This window comes from Carassius carassius, chromosome 13 (genome assembly GCF_963082965.1).
Source record: "Carassius carassius chromosome 13, fCarCar2.1, whole genome shotgun sequence".
In the NCBI taxonomy this organism is placed as follows: Eukaryota; Metazoa; Chordata; class Actinopteri; order Cypriniformes; family Cyprinidae; genus Carassius; species Carassius carassius.
The window spans coordinates 2,026,363-2,053,854 of record NC_081767.1 but is presented as its reverse complement, the minus strand read 5'-3'; the positions used below and the strand labels follow the sequence as shown (position 1 = coordinate 2,053,854).

The 27,492-nt window shown below is 36.4% G+C and overlaps 1 protein-coding gene across 1 annotated transcript in view; it reads left to right on the top strand.

Annotated features, from left to right (window-relative positions):
• The window catches only part of ppp1r37 (protein phosphatase 1, regulatory subunit 37), a 39,285-nt gene extending 12,089 nt beyond the window's left edge, over nt 1-27,196 (top strand). Inside the window, exons 2-13 of the mRNA XM_059564292.1 lie at nt 10,644-10,741; nt 15,636-15,681; nt 16,639-16,739; nt 19,634-19,753; nt 19,830-19,980; nt 20,592-20,747; nt 20,839-20,951; nt 21,611-21,752; nt 21,878-22,044; nt 22,678-23,914; nt 26,653-26,754; nt 26,867-27,196. Coding sequence (XP_059420275.1) covers nt 10,644-10,741; nt 15,636-15,681; nt 16,639-16,739; nt 19,634-19,753; nt 19,830-19,980; nt 20,592-20,747; nt 20,839-20,951; nt 21,611-21,752; nt 21,878-22,044; nt 22,678-23,914; nt 26,653-26,741 — 2,420 coding nt within the window. The 3' untranslated portion in view covers nt 26,742-26,754; nt 26,867-27,196. The remainder of the gene's footprint in view (nt 1-10,643; nt 10,742-15,635; nt 15,682-16,638; nt 16,740-19,633; nt 19,754-19,829; nt 19,981-20,591; nt 20,748-20,838; nt 20,952-21,610; nt 21,753-21,877; nt 22,045-22,677; nt 23,915-26,652; nt 26,755-26,866) is intronic.
• Nucleotides 27,197-27,492: the final 296 nt, after the last annotated feature.

The window sequence follows — 27,492 nt, the reverse complement described above, 5'->3', positions numbered from 1 at the left end:
ACACACGTGCACCGTACCGAAAGCCCTGTACCGAAACAGTCCGGTACGAATACACGTACCGTTACACCCCTAGTACGTAATTACAAAATTTCTAAAAGAATAATGGACATACTAAATTTTATTGTTTTAAATTAGTAAAATATTCTTACTGACAAATGGGCAAAACCTAGGATAGTGGCAAATGTTAAAAATGTAAAATTACAACTCATTAGTATTTGGGGTGAAAGTAATTAGTCTTTTAATATGTCATAAATTTAATTGAATTACATTTTACTGGGTGTCTTCTGTAAATCAGGGGAAAATGTATGATATTTATTTTTTGCTCCGGAAAACAAAAATAAAATTGCAATCAAATAAAACAGAACACTTTTTGCATTTTTGGGGGGGAAAACTACAACAGTTTAAAGCAGTATTACACTTTTTTATGCTTAAACACTTTTTCGTCTTTTACCCATATATGTACTGTACAATAAAGGAGACTTCACTTGAATTGACTTGACTAGAATGTATGTGATACTGCTAATACTGTTGATTTAAAGAAATAAATCACAATATTTCTTCCATGTTTTAATTTTAATAGCAAATCCCCTTTATTTACCAAAAAATAAAATGTTACAATTTCATTAGTTAAAAGACAAATTAAATTTGGGTGAAACTTGTTTACTGTTTTTCATAATTATATTACTTGCAGAAAAACTTGAAACACTTAATAAGTATAAAGAATGGCATTGGTTTTATTTTTAGTGATAAAAAGTGTGTGTTTTTTTAATTAGCATATTTTTGTGTTTTTCTTTGGTACCGAATTGGTACCGAGAACCGTGGATTTTCACTGGTATCGGTACCGAATACTGAAATTTTGGTACTGTGACAACACTAACTGCAACCTTACAGTAATAGCAATGATTTCAGAGAGATAAGAGGAATAGAGGAATCCTTTTTTTTTTTTCTAGGCTTTGTTGGTCTGTGAGTTATTGGGAGGCTTTCATTTGGTCTCAGTTACTTCAGCGTTGTGTGCAGTTTTTTGCTGAGTCTGAAACATTGGAGTTTTATTAGTTCCAGCACTTGTTCAAAAAAGATATGAGTGTTTGATCAACTTTAGCCACTTATGTCAAAGGGTTAAACAGATTTCAGGTTATCTTTTTTTCTCTCTTTTCTTTTTTACAGTCACTTTATAACAGGCTTGGGAACTTTTGACCTTTTTTTGTGGCTTTTATGTATTTACTCTTGTCCTAGACCAATCTTTTCTACTTTGCAGTTGTTTGATTAATACTACTAATATTTTACTTTCAATTTCTACCTATATTATAGTGCTTGGCAGAATTAGAAAAAAATGCACATTCCTTATAAAAAAAATGTCCATGTAATTGTCAGATTTGATTAATTTACATGACTTTTTCAGCTCTTGAAATTAGGCTACCTCATCTATCCAGGTTTTTAAAGACCATGGGAACCCTGTTGTTTTTCTTCTTCTTTCCTTTGAAAGGTGAAATAACAGTGGGTGAGTGGATGAATCATAATAAGAAATAGGCCTGTTTTGTGTGTATATGCGTTTTTGTGTCCGTGTGATATAATTTATTTAATATAAATTTTCTTTCATTTTGAGGCCTCCCGGTTGAGAGCCCTTTTATCAAAATATAATAAAAAACAATTAATGATAAAATAACATGAAAAGACTATTAGGTTTCTATTAGGACTATTACATTTCTTCGGAGAGAAAATGAATGTGGTGATGTCTGGGCATGTACAGTATGTAGTTTTGCTTAAGCGTGCGAGCGTTTGCATCTGTACCCCGAGGGGCTCGATTCTGTCTGCTGACAGCACCTCGTGCTAATTGCCAACTTTAAGCTTTTGTTTACATACATCCTTATCAAACGGCAGTGTGCAGTTTAAAGGAGCTGTCATTATCTTTGCTCTGAGGAAGACCAGCTCGCTGTACTTTCCGGTTTGAAGTTTGAGCAATCGCACGCCTAGAATCTGTTTAAACTGAGACCTAATTACCTTTCCGCCTGAAGGATACACTTTTATAAACTTGTGTAATATTATGCCGTTGTGATCTCTCAAATGTTTCAAATTTTGACCCTGATCAGATGCATCATTGTGTGTGGTTTGAGCTGTATGGAAATGGCCTCTGGCTTTGTTACCTCACTTATTAATCTTCTTCAATCATAAATACATTATGCATTATTTACACTGGAAATTGATATTCTGTACTTGGCTTTAAGCGCTGGCTCCAGGACATGCTTTTTTTGTGCTTAACATGTGAATGACCTTCAGAACCAATGAGTTTTGGTGTAAATGCCACTGATGAAGTTGATGTAATGTTTTGCAGTTAAGTTACTGGAGATAATATCATTTCAGATATTATGTGTTTGCATACTGTTTTGAAAGGTGAAATAACAGTCGGTGAGTGGAGTGGATGAATCCTACTAAGAAATAGGCCTTTTTTGTGTGTGTATGTGTTTTTGTGTCCGTGTGATATAATTTATTTAATATAAATTTTATTTCATTTTGAGGCCTTGCTGTTTAATTAATGCTAACTAATGGAGCCTTATTGTAAAGTGTTACCAAACAATAGGCTTAAAATTAATCGGAGCATCTCAGCCAATAGGGCATTTTGTCAATTTGATTTTAATTTACGATCACGATTTGTTTGAATTTTACGAATCACGATTAATCGCATTATTATGCACAAAACTAATAATGCATTCAAAAGTAGTGTATTGTGCACTTGTTTTCATTTACAAGTAGGCGTAAAAAAAGTCTGTTTATCAGTCCCTGGCTCAGTTGGAAGAGGAGGGCAAGTGTGCAGTTCAGTTATATATATATATATATTGAGTGGAGATCTGATGCATGCTGCATGATTGCGTGAATATTTCTGATCTATAAAGCAATATAATGTGAGAGGGTCCCATACGACTCAAAATAATAAACCACAAAGTTAACAAAACGATTAATTCCTCTGTGTTGAGCGAGAGCGCTTCTCTGCTGTCTTCACGTGCTATCAGAAACTTGCTCGTTGCATTCTTTTCTGTTAAAAATAACAGTGGACAGTGGTTTGTGAATGCTGGTGCTTAGCCTAAATAATTTGATTGGGGACATCTCCTCCTGTGACCTATGATTTGTCTGTATGTGTATTCAGAGCCAGTGAGCAACGGACTTTTAAATAATAAAAAACTGTGTTAACTTGCCCGGCCCTAGGGGAAGTCGTGGCCTAGTGGTTAGAGAGTTTGACTCGTTACCCTAGGGTTGTGGGTTCGAGTCTCGGGCTGGCAATAACACGACTTAGGTGTCCTTGAGCAAGGCACCGAATCCCCAACTCCTCCCCGGGCGCCACAGCATTAATGGCTGCCCACTGCCCCGGGTGTGTGTTCAATGCTGTGTGTGTGCACTTTGGATGGGTTAAATGCAGAGCACGAATTCTCAGTATACCGTAATTCCTCAAATAAAAACCGGTAGTCAAATAAACGCCGGGCCTCTTATAGTGGCCGGGGGCATGGTCAACACAGACCAATAAAGGCCGGTCTTAAGTAAAGGCCGGGGGAAAATTTGTGCAGCAGAGCCAGATAACGAACGTACACACCCACTGCCAAAGCGTTTCTCGTTCTTGAGTCAAGAACCGGTTGCAGCGGTTTTCAGATCACCCTTACACTGAACCGAGAACAGTTTCTGTCAGACGCGTCCGATTCGTGAACCGAGGAGCTGATGATACTGCGCATGTGTGATTCAGCGTGAAGCAGACTGACACACAGAGCGTCTGAACTGAACTGATTCTTTTGGTGATAGATTCTGAACTGATTCTGTGCTAATGTTATGATCTCTGTCCACTGGAACGCTATCGCTTTTAATTTAAAACGGGTTATTTAAAACAATTACTTATCAAACAGATGGAATTAGAAATAAAGGCCTGCCTCTAATAAAAGCCTGCTTCAAATAAAAGCCTGTTACCTTCTGCAGTACAGGTAAATAAAGGCCCCCTGAGGAAATACGGTATATATGTTTGTTCAGTGTAGGCTACAGGAGCACTGAGCATAGGGCTGGACGATTATGGCCTAAAATCAAAACCTCGATTGAAAATTTTGCCTCGATTACGATTATTGAAGGGTTATTTTGTTTTCGGTTTTGTTTTGTTTTTGCCCTCATAGTTCACTGACAAGGTTTGTACTGTAAATATGATTGACTATCAGCAGTTATTTTATCTATGTTCTTAACATTTCTTACTAGGGTGGGTATCGTTTGAATTTTATCGATTCCGATTCTTATCGATTCCTAGTTTCGACTCCAATAAGATAAATCCAATATAAAAAAAAATTAAGTCAAACATTTTTACAAAGCATTCTGTTGCAGCTGAATAACATGAGCAAACATCAGCAGCCTACAAAACACTGCAAGGGGAATTTTGCCTGTGATTAAAAAAAAAAAATACCATAGCAAAAACAACTAGATTTAAAAAAAATTCAAATATTAAAGTGTTAAAGACAAGTAATAAGATAGGTCAGTAATAAGAAAGGAACAAACAAATCAATTAACGATATCATAAATAAATACAACTAAACTAAATTTCAGGTACAGAAACTGTAATTAAAACTTTAAAAACACTGCATAGTTTTCTTTTTATAAATAAAATAAAGATTAATCAAGTAAAGTTATTAAATAGATTCAGTCAAGATCAGTGAATGATTTTCTTTTGTTCTTTGATTAACATTAATGACAGGCAGCACGTTTATTAGGCTGTTGTCTCTTTAAGCAAAAATACTGCACATGTGTGTTTTCTTTCTCCTCTGTTTATGTTCACGTAAGACAAAAACGGCTGCGTTTTTGATGATATACTGATGTAACGTTAGTTTTCTGTATCGTAGTTTCGACTCGGAACAACCTTTTCTACAGTTAAAATACACAGATCAGTCCGAGAACGGACACAAACCGGGAACCCGCAGTGCGACCGCCGACCGCTGCTCTCTATGCGCACGCTTGTGCTTTATGTGCGCTGCACACAAACATGCTATAATAAGTTTTGAGATTCTAAGCTACTTTAGTGATAAATCACAGGACAGCGCTGACAACTACTTTCTGTGTTCCTCTGTGCGCGCGATCTTCATAGCTACTGTTTATATTAGGGTTTGTGCCACAATGCAGCTGCGCGAACATGGGAGCTCGATATAAGAATACACATCCGTTCATCTAATCGCTTGAATGTCCAAACCATAAAACAAATACAATTCACAAAGTTTTGTAAAGATGCAAGGCTCACCGCTCACACCGCTTTGCTTTTATGCCACTGACTGGAGAGCAGAGTCACGTGGCTACACACGCGCTAGTATGCTTTTAAGGGGGAAGTTTTAATTCAGTTTTGATTATTTTTCGATTAATCGTCCAGCCCTAACTGAGCAGCATAGAGCGCCCTCTCGCGGCTGTAGACGGTAATGTTTTCTTTTGCTTCATTTCTCTCGGTTAATGTCAGATTAATTTTGATAAATAAGTCGCACCTGTCTATAAGTCGCAGGACCAGCCAAACTATGAAAAAAAGGTGTGACTTACAGTCCGGAAAATAAGGTTTATATGTGTGTGTGTGTGTGTGTATATATATATATATATATATATATATATATATATATATATATATATATATATATATATTAGTGCTGGGCGGTGAACCGGTTCATACCGAAAACCGGTATATATTTTCGTTACGATGTTAATTTTGAATATACCGCCATACCGGTGTATTTAATTGCTCAGCGTTCGGAACGATTAATAATGTTTATTATTGTAAAAATATTAATAAATTATGAAATAATTATGATTGAATTAAAACTTTTTTGAAATCAGTTGATTAGGCATGCATTTTGATTGCTGAATTTTAATTCAACCATTAAAACGGAATCCAGAAAAAAAAAAATCAAGTACATTTAAAACTAAAGTAAAAATAAAAAATAGTCAAGTTGAGCAAAATGAAACCGAATTTTGGAAAAAAATAAAATAGATTTCCTGCATGACTAGGATGTAATTATTCACTCAATTCAATATGTGATATGATTCACAATACTGATTGCATGATACAATTTTCTTTAGATTAAAGACAAATAAATGAAAATGTCCTTTTATTACTCTTCAGACAAAATGCTGTATATTTTTCTTTGTGAAAGTAAAATGTCAAAAACAAAACTAAATAAAAAATTTTAAATCACAAATCAAATAAATGAATATCGCAAAAAAGTAGTCTCTTCTTATAAACAAACTAACGCTTTATCTGTGCTCTTTCCATTTCAAATAAGAGGCAACCACTGCATTTTAATCACGATCCAAACAAAGATGATTTGTTTTTTCAATAAAACAACCATAAACAACCATAGACCTGAAGTTCGTGCTTTTCATGACATTTTTGTTTGTTAGGTAATTTTTATTTTTATTTTAATTTTTTATTATTATTCAAATGCAGATCTATAATTATCTTAACAAATGGTGTGAGGTTGAGTCAGACCAATGCGAAAATTGACCTGTGTTTTTACCCTGCAAACATGCAGAGCTTTAAATGTGAACTGGGGGATCGATAAGAAAATAATGCATTAAACAAATCTAAAAAAGTATAGGGGTGTGCAATGTGTTCTGCGAGTCCTGCAAAAATATCGCAATTGTTGTTTTAACTGTGTGATTTGATATTATCCAGTATATCGCGGAAAGCAAACAAAATGCCTACAGAGTGCACGCAGTGTTTGGTTGCTGAATGAATCGCCCATGTAAATGATTCAGTTCAAACGCAATGACTCACTTAACAGTGTCACCTACTGACAGTTTTAATTTCACGTTTAATGTACCTTTTCATTTTTTAAATAATTTCTAACGTCAGTTTCCAATGTTTTATGTTTAAAATATCAAAACATTTATGAATTAAAAGTAAAAATATTCCATGTCCCTCAGAGCTGCATTAAACAGTGTGTAAATGCATCTAAATGACACTTCTAATGCAGCTTCTGTGTTTCCTCTGCATTGCAAAGATCCAATTTTGTTGATATTGATTTCATTTGCTTGGTAAAAGCCCAAATGCAAGATTTTGACTCAAAAGATGGTGCACACTTTTAGAAAAAAAATGGCCATAAAACTTGTTGGAAATTATGAATTTATATTATTGCTGTGAACTTACCACACAGAAGATGAAGAATATAAAAAAAAAAATAATATTTTTTATATTAATTTTAAATATTATCTAAATACCGATATCGATAAAATCCCAGAAAATGATTGAGAGAGAATTTTTTTGTCTATCGCAAATCCCTAATTTATATTATTTAATTGATATAATATTTTATCGATAATAACTGTTAAAATGAATATAATAATTAATATTTTTGACTCATCCATTTTCTCAAAAATAGTTTAAAGGCTGAAATGTAACGTTAAATATTTTATAAAACATTTAATTTTTCTGAAAACATGTATCTGAACTGTAAATTATGCATTTTACAGTTTAATATGGCACTATACACTTTGCCCAGTCCCGCTCATATGGTATTAATTATATTTGTGCAGGTCTTTAAAAGGTCTTAAATTTGATCATAAAAGTCCTGCAGAAACCCTGTTTGTATCAGTGTAATATACAAGGTCTCCTTGGCTTCCTCTGGATTAACACATGCTCATTGCATTGCTGATAAAACCATATAAGTGAACTGTTAAATATTAACCACTTTCACTAAGAGCAATGTTCACTAGAGATGATTATTTCCTGTGATAATCTCTGAGGTTAGTTGTACTAAGTGCGCTCAAGGCCTCGTTTCCTGCTGTTTTTGTCTTGAATGTCTGGTTGACGGAGCTCAAAATGCTGCTTTGTCATTTATTTTTGTTGTAGTTTTGTGTAGTTACAGTAAACTTAACCACGTTTATTTTGTCAGATGTCTGCTTTTAATGGTTAAGGTTACAGATTTGTGCATAAACAATGGATGATCATCACCGTTTCATCAAAGTGAAAAGTGATTCAATTCTGTGAATGCGAATGCATTTTAATCGGATTAACCTAAAACTTGTGGAATGCATCCAAATGCTTTGTACAACATTGAGTTTTAATGATTGGGCTTTGCTTTGGTATTGCTTGCATATTGAATACTAGAGATGGAGACTGGATTAAAGAAGTTTTGCTGGAGCGCCAGAATGCATTCTAGATAGGGTTGGGTATCGTTTGAATTTGAACGATTCCGATTCTGATTTCGATTCCTTGTTTCGATTCCAGTTCCTAACGATTCTCGATTCCGATTCTTTTAAGAGGCAGGGTCAAAAAAAGTTTAGGATATTTTAAATGAGCTAGCTAACCAACGGTCCTTCTGAAGGAAATAGTCTGACCTTTTTCATCAATTTTAATTCTATGAACTTTTTACTTTTAACTTTTTTTTTTTTTTTTACTTATTTAGAGAGACGACAGACTCTGAAATCACCACGAGCGTCACGCGCGCTTCCGTGTGTGTGATGATTGACGACGCGCTTCTGCGCCATTCATTAACACAGACACGCAGAACATGCAGGATTCATATTTAAATAGACTTTTCCGGCTTAATATTTACAGATACTAGTCCATATCGCTATTTGATGTAAGTGCAATGACCAACTTCTGATTTATTCATTCAAAATTTGGCAAATTATCTGACATTCCGCGTTAAGCTGTAAATTCCGTTTTAATGACTGGATTCCGCGATTCTCTCCGCATTTTCTGCATCGCGGAAATCATAGGTTCTTACGATAAGAAACAACTTGTAAAACCCAGTACAGATTAGCAGCAGGTACAGTATAAAATCAGAAACAGTTCTTGTTTAGGAAAATTATCATATCTGCCTTCTCAGGCAGGATGCGTGAGCGGTCTGGACCGATAACTTTATTATCTCCTGCTGTGGTGTAGAAGAAGCTTGAACGCATAAATAGGAGAAAAAAGAAGCAGCAGAGGACGGTCGGCGCAGCACGTCAAAGACGGGGCACATTTATTTCTACTGCATGAACTCAGAGGTGCATTATCATGTTGGACGTGCACCCTCCTATGCACGAAACAATCTTAATGCAAATGTTGCATTTTGCCGAGATTTTGTTCTGTTTAGGAAAGTAAAACCACGCTTAAACTCGCTCGATTATGCCAACACTTCTGGTGTACGCTTCTTTGTTGGTGTTCAGCGGTTTCTTCTTCTTCTGGTCGGTGGACTAGGAATCGAAACTAGGAATCAAAAAGTAAACTTTTGAACGATTCCGGGAAAATCGCAATGCTAGTCCCGGTTCCAATCGATACTCGATACTCAAGCCTAATTCTAGATCTCCGCTCATAGAGCAAGAGCCATTGGAAATCTTTTAGAGCAGACTTTAGTTTAATTAGACTGCCGGAGGAGAAGAGAGAGACTCGTGATGCACTCTTTTAGCTGAATAGTCATGTATTGGTTTATTTTTATAGCCCATGTTAGTGATGGTGGTCATGATTAGTCTGCAGCGTATTTGATGATAGCAAGCGTGGACGGTGCTTATCATTAGCTTCATCAACCCAGCACATCATCTCTAGTCAGCGGTCCACTGTGCTGTTTAGGGGTGCACAATCTCTTACTTTTTATCAGAAACAAGAAATATATCAAGTTTTCTTTAACCCAATGACCTTATACCACAAGCAGAATCCATGTTTGCCCATAAATATGCTAATATCTCACTGTTTTGATAGCCTGACCATCAGTACAACCACATTGATGAACATAGCACAGCTTTATTCTTGAATTCATCTAAAAATTGGTGCATAGTGAATTCAGATATCTGCAAAGATATCCAGAAGAGACGGAAGATGTGATGTAACTCTGTGGATCGTTGTTTACATGCAGCTCCAAACTAAAATGATGTCGATGCAAAAGCAGATACTCTTACTTTTCATGCAGAAAAAGGAAGAATGATGAAGAAATTCAGTGCACATACTGAATAAACAATAAAAATATTGTAAATATAATTGTATGATACTGATGTAATATTTAAGTGGTAATGTAAGTAGTAATTATAAGCAGTAATAATTGTTATTACTACTACAACAAATTTTCATGGTGTGTATGTATTTAAGTTTATAGTAAAATAAATTATTAAACAATTAAACATTGGTTCCACATATTGTTATTGGATCTGTAGTGGTCATAAAAGCAATATTGCACAGAATTACTTAAAATCATTTGTAATATTTAGCATGCCAGAAAAATATTTTTGAATGTAATAATTTTCTCTGAGATATAGTTATGTTAGCGAAGGTTTTTTTTTTTTGCACAATGTAGTAATACGTCATGCATTCATTCTGAATTGCTTCTGGTGCTTTCATTGCTGTGAGATTTCAGTCACAGGCTGTTATTATCTTATGGTTAATATGTTTGCATGACAGATAACACTGTGGGATCAACACAATGCAAATGTGAGTGAAATGATCACACTTGTAGAGCCTGGTATTTTAGTTTATCCTTAAACCTTCCTTCAGTGTGTGTGTGTGTGTGTGTGTGTGTGTGTGTCTTCTGAGAACAGTAAGTCTGAATGTGGTCATATGACTGTGGACAGTGTTTAGAAGGTCTAGACCGCTTGGTTCCTTGAGCTGTTGCATATGCCGTGTAGTTTATTTCTGCATGACCTTTGACCTCGTGTTTGTGTGGTTTTTGTCTCTGCAGCCCAGAATGTGACGGTGGAGGAGATTCTCAATGCCTACAGACAAGCATGCCAGAAGCTCAACTGCAAACCAATCCCTAAAGTGCTCAAACAGATCCAGGTAACACACACATGTATTCATGCAGTCTCTCACATCTGCAGAAACATCTAAAACATCATGAGGATTCCTCAGTCCTTCATTCAAGGCTATTGATGCAACACAAATATTCCTCTGAAAACTGTTTTTGAGGGCTGTCCTCATGACTGAAACATGAGGTTAATTAACTGTGTTACCAGCTTTAGCAGGCAAACATGTCAGCTCTGTCCAGGCTTGGACTGGATTGACAATATTGATTCCTTGATTTAAATCAATCTTTCTTTGTCTACACTGTTTTCCATTAATGCGTAAACAAAACTTGGAAGCTTTGCACAATTAGATTTGCACTCTCAAATTTAGTCAATTTTATAACTAAATTCAAGCAATTAATTGTGATTTTGATGATCTTCAGTGTGACAAAGTGTAGGTTCGAGCGAAATGCATTTACCTCCAGAAAGCCATTCACTGTTCAGTCAGCTAGAAGTAATTAACTTTAGAGGAGCATTTTGTTAAATACATGCACTATATTACATATTCATTCGATTTTAACTTTTTTGTTTTTATTTTAATGTCTTAATGTGTTTAAATAAAATCAGTAGTGAAAGCGAGTTTTTGTTTCAGCCACTGTTTTTATTTTTAAGCAACAAATCGGTGTGGAAATATAATTATATAAATGCATATAGTATAATAATTATGTGCTATTTAAAGGTTTATATATTTGAGTGTTGATTATTTAATATATTTAATTAAAGGGATACTCCATCCCAAAATGGGTGTAGTAACTCTTTAAATATTTAAAGTCTTTTTATATTTAATTGTTTAATACAAAAAACTTGTTTTTCATCGCTTTCTGGCTTACTGAAAGCCTCTTATAGACAGCGCTGTAAACATACCATTCTGAGCCAACAAATGTTCATGGGTTCCTGTCCACACACACACACACACACACACACACGCACACACACACACACACACACAGAGTTCCCAAATTTGACTCTGGGATTTGCATATAGCGTTTTATTGGTTTGGTTAGAGCTCAACCAGAGTGTGCCTGTTTTCTGTCAGTAAACATTTAACTGTAGGACTTCCTGTAACAAATAGGGCTTCACGATTAATCAAAACGAATCCCGATTAGGCAGAAGCTGCGATTGTCATGTGCATCTCGTCAGTGAAGCACGGTTGTGTGATCAGGAGTAAATCTCCATCCGAAGGAGGATTCAATTAATCGAGCAGCCCTAATAACAAATATAGAAACGGTGTTCGAATCACCAGTGGTATGATTTTCTAAGGGTCAAATTTGTTATTACAGTTACATAAGAGTATTAATGGCTCTGCATCAAAATCAGCCTGTTTAATGCAAAGTATCAGAAAGAGGGAGAAAAAGGGTCATGAAACACTAAATCATGACTGTTATTTAAAGAAAAAAACGTCACTAGTATATTATAAATGGACCGCTGGCAAAGACCTAAATGGTGAATATATATGATATGACTCTTGGTATTGTAGACGATCAATAACGTTTTTGTAGTACTCTGTTATTATTATGTTATTACTACATTTTATTCAGAATTCTTTGACATTTTGATAAGAAAAAAATAATTTGATTTTTGTAGTTATATTAAATGTATAAAAACATACAGTAGGTGAATTACTGGTAGCAAGTCAAATTTGAGTCTGTTGATTTAAATCCTTTGAACTTATTATAATGGTTTCCATGATAATTTTACTTGCATAACTTTCACATTTGAGGTGAAAAAGTTGATACATTTTGATAATTACATGCTGCAGTTGTTCATCAATGGGTGTGCATTTTTCTCTACAGTTGAAGTGTATGTGAGATGAAGTCTCCATGACATGTTGTGTAATGCATCAGCTAATACCTGGCTCAGAATGGACCTGAATGCAACTGTGCAACACGTTTTGAATAGATGGATTTTTTGATAGTCGTGACTCATTTCCAAAGTTTGGTTCCCATACAAAACCTATGCATTTTGAGAAATTAAGCATCTCATCATGGGTCAGACAGACCTATATACATTATGAGGGTCAGAAAGTAGACTAGATCAGTTTGCATGCATGAAAGATTTCAGGTGAGACTCGGCAGGTGTTATAATGAGGATCAGTGCAACAGACGGACGGAGAGAAATCATGTTATCATGGCCTGATGTTTGCTAAGAGATGCCAGCTAACACCACAATCCCTCACCAACCAGCACATGCTGCCGCTCTCCTCCTCCCACTCTTTTGTGTTTCCCATCTGTTGCTTTTCCACTCCTTTAATTTTCTCTGCAAGTGTAGTGTTTGTGTGTGTGTAATGTGTTTATGTGCAGTGTGTGTAACCTGTAGTTATGCAGAAAGGCATCAGTCTGTTGAACCCTTCCAAGGGCATGATGGTACATTTCCACTGGGAGTCCCCAGGGCAGAAAATAGCCAGTCATTACTCTGTGTGTGTGTGTGTGTGTGTGTGTGTGTGTGTGTGCGTGTGCGTGTGCGTGTGTTTTTCCACCGTCTCAGTCTGCGCTTGGGCTCCTCTCCTAATTGTTTAGTCACCCTTGGAAAAATGACTTCACAAACGGGACTGTAAAAGAAATTTGCTGAAAAAAGAGAAGAGAGAGCGAGAGACTAAGAAGATTAATGCTCTTTTTACGTCAGTTTACTTTGCACAGATTATATATATCATAATGTTAAAAATGTATGGAATTTGTGTGTGTGTGTGTGTGTGTGTGTTTTATCCTAGTGCAGTTCCCAGCTCCAAATGATAGTAGAATTGTTTATTTTAATGTTATGTTACAGGAATAATGGTGTTTGATGTTTTATAATGATTGTATTGTGTTTTTGGGTTCGTCATATTTCTGAAGATAATTTCTCAGGAATTTGGTAATTTTTAAAACTTGCTATTTGTAGCACTTTGCATCTTATTGTACTGATTTCACAGATTTATTTTATTTTATTTTTTTTTACTTTTGGGTATACCAGAATCTTCGAAAGTCTTTTTAAGAAGTTAAGAACATAAATGTCATGTGCAATTCTTAAAAAATAATTCTTACTGACAATCAGTTAAGACGCACGATTGATATATAAAGCAATCAATTAAAGTTTGACTTTAAACAAGTCTGTTAAAAGCATTAAAATGTAACATCAACAAACAAAATGTGGTAATAATAGAAAAAGGCACAGATGTTTCTGAGAACTTGAAGACTTTATTTCTGTCCATAGATATATTTGAGCTATAGTTACCTGTCCCTCATGTGATAGTAAGAGCCACAAAACAGTTACAGTTTTAGACTAAAAACATTGGCCGTAAATCTATGCTGTCTTTAATATGTACAACAAAGTATATTTGAAAACAAAAGGCATGTTTAAAACATGACCAGCTTTTAAGAAAGAAAAAAAAAGTTTTCTTTATTAATTTTTTTTTCTTTATTTTTTGGTTCAATCTGCACAAGTTTTGTTTTTCTTTGTGGAGCTGATTGATTAAAGGCCTCATTGATCCGAGCTCATGCACCTCAGTTTTGAAGCATCATATGTGGATAATTATGTGAATGTTCACTCAAAAACTGCATGCATAAGCTCAGATCAATGAAACCTATGATCCCTCAGTTACAAAAAGAAATGCAAAACCTGTGCTAACTGAAAGAAAACTAATCGATGAAAACGTTTAAGCCAATATTTGGTAATCAGAGATGTAACGATGCACCCAGATCCTGTTGAAAATCTATAGAAATAATGTGACGATTCAAATTGGTTGATGTTCAATGAACTGCGGTACAATTGGGCGCAGTAGGAGTTTATATAAATGTGTTTCTGAGGGGAACTGACTGTCTTTAGACAAGTTTAGATGGCATGTTCTTTTCATCTTGCCTCAGTATAATGAATATTAATGTAGTGTAACCAAGGAAACGCTGGATTGCAGCTGTTCCATAAGCGCCACCTGCTGTCAGAGAGTGAATTTGCATTTTCATTTAGTCTGCTGCTTTTGTTTCATGCAGATGTTTTATGTAGTATAGTAGCGTTAATTTTGTCAGCTATTTTTAATGTAGTCTTAGTCCTGTGTCAAATGTAACTTTCAGTTTTTAGCATATTTAGTCAACTTGTCCTGTTTCCGTTTTAGTCTAGTTTTATTCAGTGGAAACTTACAAATTTTCATCATATTTTTGTCTTACTGTTTAATGGTTAAATTGATGATGATGTATTTTTTTTTTTTTTTACATTTCTTCAGAAGTTGCTCTTTCACCAATAAACACAAATCAATAGAATATTGAATCGTATGCATGGTTTATCTCATCAAATTAAACGTTAGTGTACAGATTTATAACAGGAAATCAATTAGAGGCTAAATAACCACCAAAGACTTTAGATATACACTCGCCCTCTTTTCGTTATGAAAACTGGTGTAACAAAAACCTACTCTATTAGATATTATAACAGAGAGAGGGCGTGTGAATTGGTGAGTAAAGACAGTCGTGGTTGGCTTGTGTAACAGCAGAAACACAAGGCTCATTGAAGTCACATTAGAAAAGCTCATGGCAGCGTTAAATGTCAGGTTGCTGACTCTGAATGCTGATCAGAGAACAAGTCTAGGGCCGCTGGCCCACGGTGTTTCACAGCACAGACATCAGTGTTTACACAGCCTTCAAAGCTATGAATTCAGCATTTATACTGGCATACTTTCAGCTCTTAGTCCATTTGTTTAAGTGTGTTGGGTAATCAGGAGACATGTTTTACTCACACAAACACACACAGTGTATTAATTGATTCTTATGTCTGTGGAGTAGGTTTACGATTTTTAGAGTTTGGTAGTTTTTTTTAAACCACTTGTCATTGCACACACACTTTGTTATTTAGGGTTATATTAATGACCTACCTCTCTGATTATATTCATCTGTCAATAGCTAACTCTCTCTTTATTTTTTCCATAGGACTTAAAAGACCTGACACAGCGAAACGAGTGCCTAGATCTCAAAGGTGAGCTGAAAATATCAGTTTCGCAGTGTTCAGTGTTTGCCCGGTCATTAAAAGCTCAGGGAGTTTTAAAGTTGTATATTTCCAGTCTTGGAATAGTCATAGACATTTAATGAATATTCCTTAAAAAACAGTTATGAACCGGCATAAAGAAAAAAAACTAAAAAAACATTTTTTTTCTTCTTATTCAGCAAAGATGCATTTAATTGATCAGAAGGGACAGAAATGCTATTAATAATGTTACAAAATATAACAAATTAGTTATTTTGAACTTTCTATTCATCTTTGAATCCTGAAAAATAGTGTATCACAGTTTCCACAAAATATTGTGCGGCAAAACTGTGTTCAACACTAATAATAATCAGAAATGTTTCTTGAGCAGTAAATCATCATATTTTCATAATTTTTGAAGATCATGTGACACTGAAGACTGGAGGATTGATGCTGAAAATACAGCTGAGCATCACAGGATTGAATTAGATTTTACTATATAATTCAGATACAACACTGCTATTTTAAATTGTAATAATATTTTTCAAAATAATAGTATATTTTAAATTGTACCAACCACAAAATGTTGAGTTTTATGAATATATGCATTTAATGGGCTCCGAACAGTTAAGTCATGGAGATGTAATGTAAATGCATTGAGTTTCGCCGTTTCATTTAGTCTCATGCACATACACCCACACGCAGGTTCTCCGTTGAGTTCAGCCTGTTGAGACTGGTTTGTGTCCTCGTTTGGTTTGTGTAGTTAATGGGTGTGTGTCCATAGATGAGCTGATCTCACCATCAGATGAATCCAGTAAACTGTAAATTAGAAGGTAGCAGAGAATTCATCACTATGTGTTTGGCTTTGATCTGTGCTTTTACCAAATAAAATGCTATAAAGAGCCGTATCAGTGCAGATGTTCAATCTAATATCTCTGTCTTTATCTCTCTCTGTGTTTTCCTCTGTAGGAGAGAAGCTGGACTATAAATCATGTGAATCTCTGGAGGAGATCTTTAAGAGGGTGCAGTTTAAAGTGGTGGATCTGGAACAGACAAACTTAGACGAGGATGTGAGTGCTGCTCTTTTTTTACCTCGTTCATCTCATTTTCTGACCAGCTTTAGGAATGCAGGGTTATTGTTGTTCTTTCCATCTCTAAGACTCTTCTGTTATGGCCAGTGCGGCGCTCTGATTTAGTTATTTAATGAAAATACTTGTCATATGTTTAGTGTGTTTGGTTGAGGCATGTGTATCTGTGTGTGGACTACGTGTGTGCTGTTCTGAAACGGTTTGTGTTTGTCCAACATAAACACAGATTCCACGAGCTCTGGAGACTAATAGGTTACTTAAGGTTGCTCTTGGCATATGCTTAACGTGGTTGATTTAACACAATAATCTTGCTGTAAGTCATAAGTTGGGTGGATCGCAGCATCTTCCATATATACAAACACAAGGGAGTGTCATGGAAAAATGGATTTTTTTTTTCTCTATTTTGAAATAAATAGAAGATATAAAAGGGCTCGACAATAAGGACTGCCCGATGGCCCGGGGCCAGCTTTAAAGACATTTGGGTCAGTAGACGGATTTGTCATTTGCCTGATCGAGCCTCTGCAGCGTTGTCATGACATTTCATAATTTGCATGTGTTTTTAAGACTTAATATAAAAATTAAAGCGATTAAAAAGAATTTAGGTTTAAAAGACAACTCCTTTCGATACTTGCGTGTGTCAAATATACCCATCCTGGCAAGTAACTTTTTAGCTTTGACAATGATTAATCTATACAGTGGAGTGCAGATGCACCGATATTGGCTTTTTTTTTTTCTTCAAACTATCTTCTGTTCCGTGCTTGCACACAAACTGCACTGCAGTCATTTTCCCAATGGCCATTTGTTTGGATTTATACAGTTATTATTATAATTAGTCTGTAAAGGGCCGTTAACAGAGGCCAGAGATCCTGAAGACTGACATAAAGAGGAGAAAATAGTAGGCAGAACAAGATCACGGTTTACAACGTTCAAAAAATAGGAAGAAAATCCAAACAATGAATTTTATATGAATGTGATTATCAGGGGAACAGAACTGACTGTTTTCAGAAATAGTTTCTTTTTATTTTGTCTCCGTAAAATACATTTAAATGAGTGTTAATACTCACAGCGCTTCTGTGCTTACAGTGGTAACCAAGGAAACGCTGTATCACTGTTCCGTAAGCGCCGCTGTGTTTACAGTGGTAACCAAGGAAACGCTGTATCACTGTTCCATAAGCGCCGCTGTGTTTACAGTGGTAACCAAGGAAACGCTGTATCACTGTTCCGTAAGCGCCGCTGTGTTTACAGCGGTAACTAAGGAAATGCTGTATCACTGTACCATAAGAACCGCCTACTGTTTCAGTTTAATACAGATGTTTGTACTTGTTCTTGTTTTTGGCTCCTCCAGAAACATTGAGCCTATCCCGCTTCCTCTTGTATAGGGTGTGTGTGTGTGTTCAGGTTAGAGCTCAACACAAGTCTTTTTCTTTTAGTACGGATTTAAACTATTTGACACTTAGTTCTTGAAGGGATTGTTCACCTTAAAAAAATTACCTTGATGATTTTTTTTGCCTTCTGTTGAATTCAAAAGAAGATATTTTGAAGAATGTCAGAAACCAAGCAGTTTCTGGTCCCACATTACCCACATTCCTTAATGTCTTGTTTTATGTAAATAAATAAATACATATAATTATATTTGGGCAGTCAGTTTAATGCATTAATTTAATGAATTAGTTATGGAAAAATAACTTTTATTACAGTATTTAAATGCAGATAACACACTCGTCCAGCCCCACACCTATACGTCATCTTATATTTCATATAGTTGATTCCTGACAAACATGATGCAGGGCGACAACTATTTGGTCCATAAATAAAGTTATGTGCCCCTAAAATTCAAGATTTTGGGCCAAAAAAGGCCGCTGTTTGAATTTTCTCTCATGTTTATATCATATAAGCGAGATCACACGAGCAACAAGGGCAAGATCACATGATTGTTGTTTTTGTCTTGAATAGCACGTGCAAATTTGATTTTATGCAACAGTTCAGTAAATAAGTTAATATTGTTATATTTGAAGCACAATATTGTCTGTTTTTGCAACAACAACAAAAAAAAACTAATTAAAGGGATAGTTCACCCAAAAAAAAAATGTCTAAAGGTACTTGATGTAATATCTATTTCATGCTTTTCTCATGTAACACATGGCTTTAAATGATGTGGGCCATTTCTCAGCCAAATTTGATGTGCAGTTAATATGCAATTAATTAGGTTAATCACAACAATGTGTAATTTAATTAGATTGAACATTTTTAATCAATTGACAGCCCTTATATATATATACACACCTGCTCTTTCTGTTTCATACAGATGTTTTATGTAGCATTATTTCAGGAAGATAAAGTCAGGTTATTCTGTTTTTGCGTCAGATTTTGAAATTAAACATAATATAAATCAAACATTGCACTTTTTCAGATCATTATTAAAATGCAGTGGTTGCCTCTCATGTAATTGTAATTCAAAATCACAGTTTGTGTGTGTGTGTGTGTGTGTGTCTGTTTCTTCCTTTTTCTGTCCCATCACTAGCTTTAGATTCTAATCCTATCATATTTAATGCACATTAAATTACACATTATCAATTTTGCAGATAAAAGTGTTTATCTACTCCATGCCTTCCGTCATCTGATTGGCATTTTATAATTTTTCATTTCTAATTACTTTGTTAAATGTACACATGTACCATGATTTTATTATATTTTTTCAGTTTTATATATATAACCCCCCCCCCCCCCCCCATCCATCTGTTGTCATGGTAACTCCGGTTGTCTGCATGTGTTTGTGTTGTGCATCTGGTTTGTAAGCTCCAGAATCAGCACAAAGTAGACTGTTATTAATTCTGAAATGCTGTGCAGAATAAAGAGTGTTTCTTTCTCTCTCTCAGGGAGCGTCTGCTTTGTTCGATATGATAGAGTACTATGAATCCGCCACTCATCTCAACATCTCCAGCAACAAGCACATCAGCACACGCGGCTGGCAGGCCGCCGCACACATGATGAGGAAGGTGAGGCTTGAGTTACGCTCCGTTCACACTTTACTGAAGAGCTTATCTCCTCATGTGTGTGTGTGTGTGTGTCCAGACGAGCTCGCTGCAGTACCTGGACGCCCGTAACTCCCCGCTGCTGGACCATTCGGCTCCGTTCGTGGCCAGAGCTCTGCGGATCAGCGGCAGTCTGACCGTCCTGCACCTGGAGAACACCTGCCTCTCAGGACGACCGCTCATGCTGCTCGGTAATGAATGAATAAAAACCTTTGAATCCTGCTCTATCATATTTAATGCACATTAAATTAAACACATCAGTTCTGCTGATAAAAGTGTTTATCTACTCCATGCCTTCTGTCGTCTGATTGGCATTTTATAGTTTTTAGCAAGTAAAAGGAATTTTAATATAATTGTACAAACCTTTTAGCTGTGATATTTATGCTTTAAACACAAGAATAACTTGTTTGTAACAATTCATAATTAATGTAATTAATGCTTGATTTGTCATATTCTAATGATTATTAAAGGTGTTAACTAATGAAGAGCTATCCTTAACTAGGACTGGAGTCTCGCGTGAATGACGGCAGCTTTAACTACGTTTGATAGTGGATGCATTTATTCACATTTATGGGTAAACTAAATCAAACAGCCTCTTTAAGAAAGAATAAGACGTACTCTGACTTTGAAATAAATGGAAACGGTTTCCCTTTATTTTAAGGTGTCCTTGTTACAGTGTATGTGACCCTGGAGCACAAAAGCAGTCTTAAGTCTCTGGGGTATATTTGTAGCAACCGCATTTTAAACCATTTTCTCTGAATAAATTGTGAATGCAGCAATTTAAAGGCTGTTTGTTTCATAGCCACAGCCCTAAAGATGAACATGAATCTCAGAGAGCTGTATTTGGCCGAAAACAAGCTGAACGGTCTGCAGGATTCGGCTCAGTTGGGGAATCTGCTGAAGTTCAACTACAACATCCAGAATCTGGACCTGAGACACAATCACATACTGGACTCAGGTGTGACCTCTTGCTGTTATTGGTCTCCTACTTCAGTAGTGTCTGAACTCGTCCTTCAACCCGCTGTGTTTGTGTCCGCTCGTTTCCTCAGGGTTGGCGTATATATGTGAGGGTCTGAAGGAGCAGAGGAAGGGTTTGGTGACTCTGGTGCTCTGGAACAACCAGCTCACACACAGTGGCATGGGATACCTGGCCGCCGCTTTGGTAAACACACACACAAGTTTCCATTAGCAAATCCACATCCTTAGTGCTTTTATTAATGGATTTTGTCCCAGGGCTACTCACACTAACTATTCGTTTGTAACAAGTGTGTAAACCTAAAAGAAATAGGGGTTACACTTCTTTTTAAGGTGTCGGTGCTACAGTGGAATACATTTAAGTACTAAGTAATAATAATTAATGGCATTAGGGTTGCACGCAATTATGCATAATTTACCGTTATTACTAAAGTAATTGTGCAACATGTAACAAGGAAGCTACATAGTAGAAATATAATTGCTTAAATGCTTGAAAATAAGGGTCATAATAGGGCTGTATCTAACCATTATTTTTTTAATAAAAGACTAATCTATTTGGAGGATTGTTCAACTATTCTGGTTATTTGTCCAAATTGTCCATTTACAACCAATTTTTGACAGAAAATAATATATATATTTGTTTTAGCCTTAGTTTAGTCTGTGCTGCTGTGGTTTTAAAGCATTGTCTGCCCTTGTATTCACACCCCTCTCAGAAAAAGACACACTGCTTGTCTTTTATTTAATGCACTTTCACCTTTTTATCATTTTAGTCAATGCACTTTCAGTTTCTTCTTCCGCCTCTCTGTGCTTTTTCCGATCCCTCTCTTTTGCTCTCTGTTTCTGTAGCCGTTCACTCAGAGCTTGGAAACACTGAACCTCGGTCATAACGCAGTGGGGAACGAAGGAGTGCACAAACTAAAAGACGGACTCATAGCAAACCGCTCCATCCTCAGGCTGGGTCTGGTCTCCACCAAACTCTCCTGTGAAGGTGAGATCTGGCATGAAACGTGGAGTTACTGTACATGTAAACATAATGAATTAGATGTCGAATGTTGGGCTTATGTTAAGAGTGTTTGAATGTGTAGATGACCGGTGTGTTTGTTCGTGTGATAGGAGCGGTGGCTATCGCTGAATTCATCGCTGAGAGTCCGAGGATCCTCCGGCTGGACATGCGTGAGAATGAGATCAAGACCGGAGGCCTCATGGCTCTCTCGCTCGCCTTTAAAGTCAACACATCGCTGCTCCGACTCGACCTGGACCGAGAACCCAAGAAAGAGACGGTGAGTGTTTGTTAAAGGGGAAAGATTTAACTTAATGGAAGTAGAACTGCCTGTATTTAAAGCTAAAACAGTATTAGATGTAGTTCTGTCTAAAACCAATTTTAAACTATATTGCATTTTCATATACAGATATAAAGGTATATATTGCTGTTTATTTCAGTATAGTGTTATATCAGTGCAAATATATTCAAATTAAATGTACTATGTTGCCAAATTTAAATGGGGTCTGTAAGATTTTATCTTTTTTTTTTGTAATCATGAAAAATAAAGTGCATCACAGTTTCCACAAAAATATGAAGCAGCACAACTGTGTTCATCATCGATAATAATCAGAAATGTTTCTTGAGCAGTAAATCATCATATTTTCATGATTTCTGAAGATCATGTGACACTGAAGACTGGAGGAATGATGCTGAAAATACAGCGGAGCATCACAGAAATAAATTACAGTTTAACAGATTATTTTCAATTGTAGAAACATTTTACAATATTATAGTTTTTACTGTATATTGGATCAAATAAATGCAGTCTTTATATACTCACTTACTACACTTAATTATATACCACAGATGCATCTATTACCTTATTAATGCATAACTATACTACATCCTTTTTCTCTGGCTGCACTCCCAGCTGAAGTGTTTCATTGAGACACAACGCGCCCTGCTGTCAGACATTCAGAACGGCTGCAAGAGGAACTTCATCCTGGCCAAAGAGAAGGAAGAGACGGAGCAGAAGATGAGGCAGTCAATCTCAATAGCCGAAATCGCCATGGAGGACCAGACTCAAGAGGATGAAGATGCATCTGCTGAGAAAAGCGAGGAGGAAAACTCTGCCAATCAGAGAGACGCAACCAATGAGGGCAGTGCATCTGAGAGCCAAGAGGACAATGGTCAAAAACCGTCACTACAAGACGACTCTGACTCGGATACAGAGGATGAGGACGCAGCCGAGGAGCCGAAAGCTTCTGCGAACACCACATCTCCCATAGAGATTCCTGCAATAAACGCCTGTAAGGCCGTGCCCTCGGTATCTCCTCTACCGGGATCTCCAGTGACCGAAGCTAGCACTGTCCCCAAACCCCCATCATCTCCTAGCCGCTGCTTTGCAGTGTCTAGTCCCGGCAGAGGACACAAAATCTTTATGGTAACACGTGTGGAAAGCCCTCCAGAGCAGCAACAGATGACCGTACTGGCGCAAGGCGTCAGCGAGAGGGCAGCAGAGAGCCAAACATGCACACAGACTAATATAAAAGCACCTTTAGATGCACCTTCACAACTGCCCGAGCAGAACCCAACAGCATCTGAGCTCAGCACGTTAACATCAGAAACATCAGCTGCACCTGTTGAACCGCTCAACACGTCCATGTCTTCACTTGCGGATAAGCAGAAGAACCTGAAGGAGTCTCCAACTTCACAGGAACCTGCTACGCCGTTCGAAAGCCAGAAGGAAGCTGTCCTTGTGGATCAGACTCAGTTAAAGCAACAGTTGACTGTAAATGCAAACACACAAAAAACGCAAGAGACGCTAAATGTAAGCAAGAAGGACCAGAGGTTCTGTTCTCACACCGAGTCTAGTCCCATCCAAACAGGACAATCCCAGGATGAGACGCTAAGCCAATGTCCAGAACAGCTGCAGGACGTTTGTCCAGTTGGTAACGGAGAGAAACCAGTGCAATCTAGTGAGCAGCAACAGGTGGAGGTCACAGCAGGTCACGAAGCCCTCGATGAGGAGGAAGCGGGATCTCCTGACGATGGTCATCCCACTGGGAGCACAGGAGCAGTGCTGCCCAACGGACTGAAGACAGAATTTGCCTTTCACCTGCTCGAACCCAAGGGACCCAAACCAGCCAGCTGTATCATGGAGCATGGTGAGTTACGCTGGATTACCTCATGTTCCACTGCATCATTCCACAATATTGAAGCACATTTATTTAGATTAATTTACATTGTTCCTAAAACCTGTTCACATCAATTCTGATGCGACTGAAATATTCCCAGTAGGACTGTCATGATTCCTTGATTAAATACGAGCACTTGATTATAAATAATCCTCGATTGCCGTTTGCAGAATACAGGACGTGGCACATCCCATGGACGAGAATCCATGAAAATCATTATTAGACCGTTTTCTAACCCTTTAACTGTCCCCCCATCCCGTATACGGGACACCTATGTTTACTTCACTATATTACAATCAAATCTAATCTAATCTTGACAAACTATATATCATTGGAAAGGTCTAAGACTCCCAAATATATATTTTTACCAATGTTTTTTGTTGAAAATTATGTAGGAAAAGTAATAGATTAATTGAGTGCACCTTCAAAAATCTACATTATAACAGGAGTTTTGACCTTTGTTTAAAAAAAAAAAGACGACTTCGTTGCCTTTTTCTCTATCAGATTTTAGAAATCATCAGAAATTATATATCGACTGAAAACTTAAAATCTCAAAATTCATCCTTTAAAACCCATTTTAAAACCAGACATTGCATTACCATGTAAATGGTACATCAATATCATGTTACAAAATGTTTTCATTCATGAATTATAAAAATTTAAGTTTGAATCGTGCACTATAAAGTCTGTTCAAATATGTGAGTGACCGTTAAGGGGCTAAGGCTACATAATTATATTTATTTATTTTTTTAATCATAATAAAGTATAGTGCTAATGTGAATTTACAAAAGCTGCGACTCAATTAAATAGGCTAAATACATGTGCTGCGGATTTAAAATGTGCTTTAGTTTGATGCGTGCAGGTTACGTGCATCTCAGATCGGCTCCGAGTCCACAGTAAATGCTGCTCCACACAAACATCATTTACATGCGCAATCTCTGCATATGTTCTGATATGTTCATATGTTCATCTGGGAGCAATGTGCACCCATTCTGTCAGATTTATAAGGTAAATCATTTATAAACCTTCGCCTGTGTTTATTGCGACTTCAAAATAAAAGTTTAAACTCTCGCTCTGTGTTTGATGTCCACACATTCTTGTTTAAGAAATTACAGCGGCTGTATTATTTCTATCATAAAGAAGTAGCCAAATATTAATTATTGTGGACATTTGAATTGAACTCAATATTAAAAAAGGATTAGATTGTGCTGTATAAAGTGTAAAATCAGGCTTTTAGCGCAGGCATTTGATATAGTACATAATGTACAAAATTTATGATTAGATTGTTTTATTTCATTATGTATTTAAACTGTTTTGTTCAATAAAACCATATGATTACTTTTGATATTTTATTTTATTCATTATCACCTCATTGCTATTATATATGTATTTTAAGTCGTTTTGAAGTTCGCTAAGCTTTTTATAACCACAAGAGAAAATGATCCGATTACTCGATTAATCGTCAGAATAGTCGTATGATTTTGAAAATAATCGTGACAGCCCTAATTCCCAGACAATATTATGTTTTGTATGAATACCTTCTCCAAACATTTTGAGACTGACTTCACTGAAAGTGATGATATCAACATGCAGTCACATTTATTTTAAAATCTTTATTCAGTTTAAGAAATATTAGGCTGATTCAAGCCAATAATTTATGAGTCTTTCTGAGTGATTCATGAAAAACTGGCTCATTTTCTATAAGAAAATTTAATTTATTACTTAATTCATTTAAAAATGGACATCACTTGAAGGAATGACAACATGCAGTTCGTAAAGTGAGTTATGATTATTCAGAAACATTGGTTCAGAGTTCATTATTTGAAGATACAACAGGCTGATTCAAACCAATAAAGTCTTTGAGTGATTCACTAACTAGATTTATTTTTAAAAATCACTTTTGCAGTTTTGTATATTAAATGACGCATTTCATTTCAAGACTGATATCAAGTAACGATAACATGCAGGTTATTATTTGAATCGTTTTTAATCAGAAATTATCATTTAGTCAAACCAGTAACACCTGCATTTCTGAGTGATTCATGGGAAAAAACTGTAATTTATTATTAAATAAATCTGTCTACTGTACACTCACTTGATTTCAAAGCAGACTTCACTGAAAGTAATAATAACTTTCAGTTTATATAGTGAGTAATGTTTATTCCGAGGAGTTAAATCATTTGAAGATTCCTTCAAACCAGTAACACCTGAATTTGTTGAAATTAAGTGAGTTTGCTCAAAAACTGTTCATTCAGTGCATGATTTAAAACAATAACATTTTAATTTTAGTCTTTCTGTGTTATTATTGAAAAAATGTATACTCATAATAGCATACACACATATACTCATTACTGATTTCTGGTGAATCACACAATGCTGGTCAGGTTGTGTTTTTGTGTGCAGCTTGTGAACACAATTAAATAGAAAGAAGGGTTGTCTTACTATTAATGCCTGTTCACACCAAGACTAATGTTAGGTGTGATAAACATTTAAAATCTCTGTACTGAACATTTGTGCGGGTTTGAACAGGTGTTTATTATATATACAACTCATATTCTAAGCTCAAACGCTGGTCAAATATTGATGCTTTTGCATAATTTACTCGTATTGTTTACTGAGCTGTGCAAAGGACTTTATGAATATAGTGAAAGCACAAAGACTATATGTGTGATGAGATTCGTGTGTGTGTGTGTGTGTGTGTGTGTCAGTGAGCGTGACAGCAGAGCTGAGCTGCGGGCAGGATTTAGAGGAGCTTCTCCTTGAAGCCAGTCTGGATACCTGCAGAGATGCCCCGTAATGCTGTAACCAAGGTAATGCAAGGAAATTCCCATGTTTATGAAGGAATTCCTGCAATAATAATCAACCAATGTGCTTTTAAGTAAGTCTGGTAGTTTAAGTTAACCTGTCTTTGTCTCTTCTCAGGATCCACACACGCAGAGAGAATCAGACGGGCCGGTTTGTTCTCGCCACATGCCATCCGCTTATATTCCTCGGGGCTTTTCCGCACAAGTGTTGCAAAAGAACAGAGAGGACTCTTCCAGTGTCCAGCTTTTATTGAATTAGAAGAAATCTCTTCTGCCATTTAAACGTTTGCTGTGAAGTTATATGTTCACAGTTACCAAAGACGCACACGCAGAGACACACACATTTGCTAACCGGTGACTTTCTTCTGTTCCTCCCTGTTATGCTGTGTGGTACATCGCCCCCTGGTGGACTGGAGGTTATAATGCAGTACAGAGACTGGCTGGCTGGAACACGCAAAGCCATTTCATTGGTTTTGGCTTTCAGATAACCGTCAAGCAGACGGATGTTACTGCGAGTCTCTGTGTGCGTTTTTCGTTATCAGTGTCTCATTAACACACAAAGACTTGCACCAAAGTGAAATCTGCTTTCTGTTCATTCCTGCTGCACAGGAATTTAGTCGAAACCCATTTCACCAGGTTCCCTTCATCAGCCAGCACTTCTGAAAGCATCTGATACGTGTGAATGTGTGGAACAATCTGAATGATTTGGAGATCTACGTTCTCGGCGAATGAATGAATTGTACA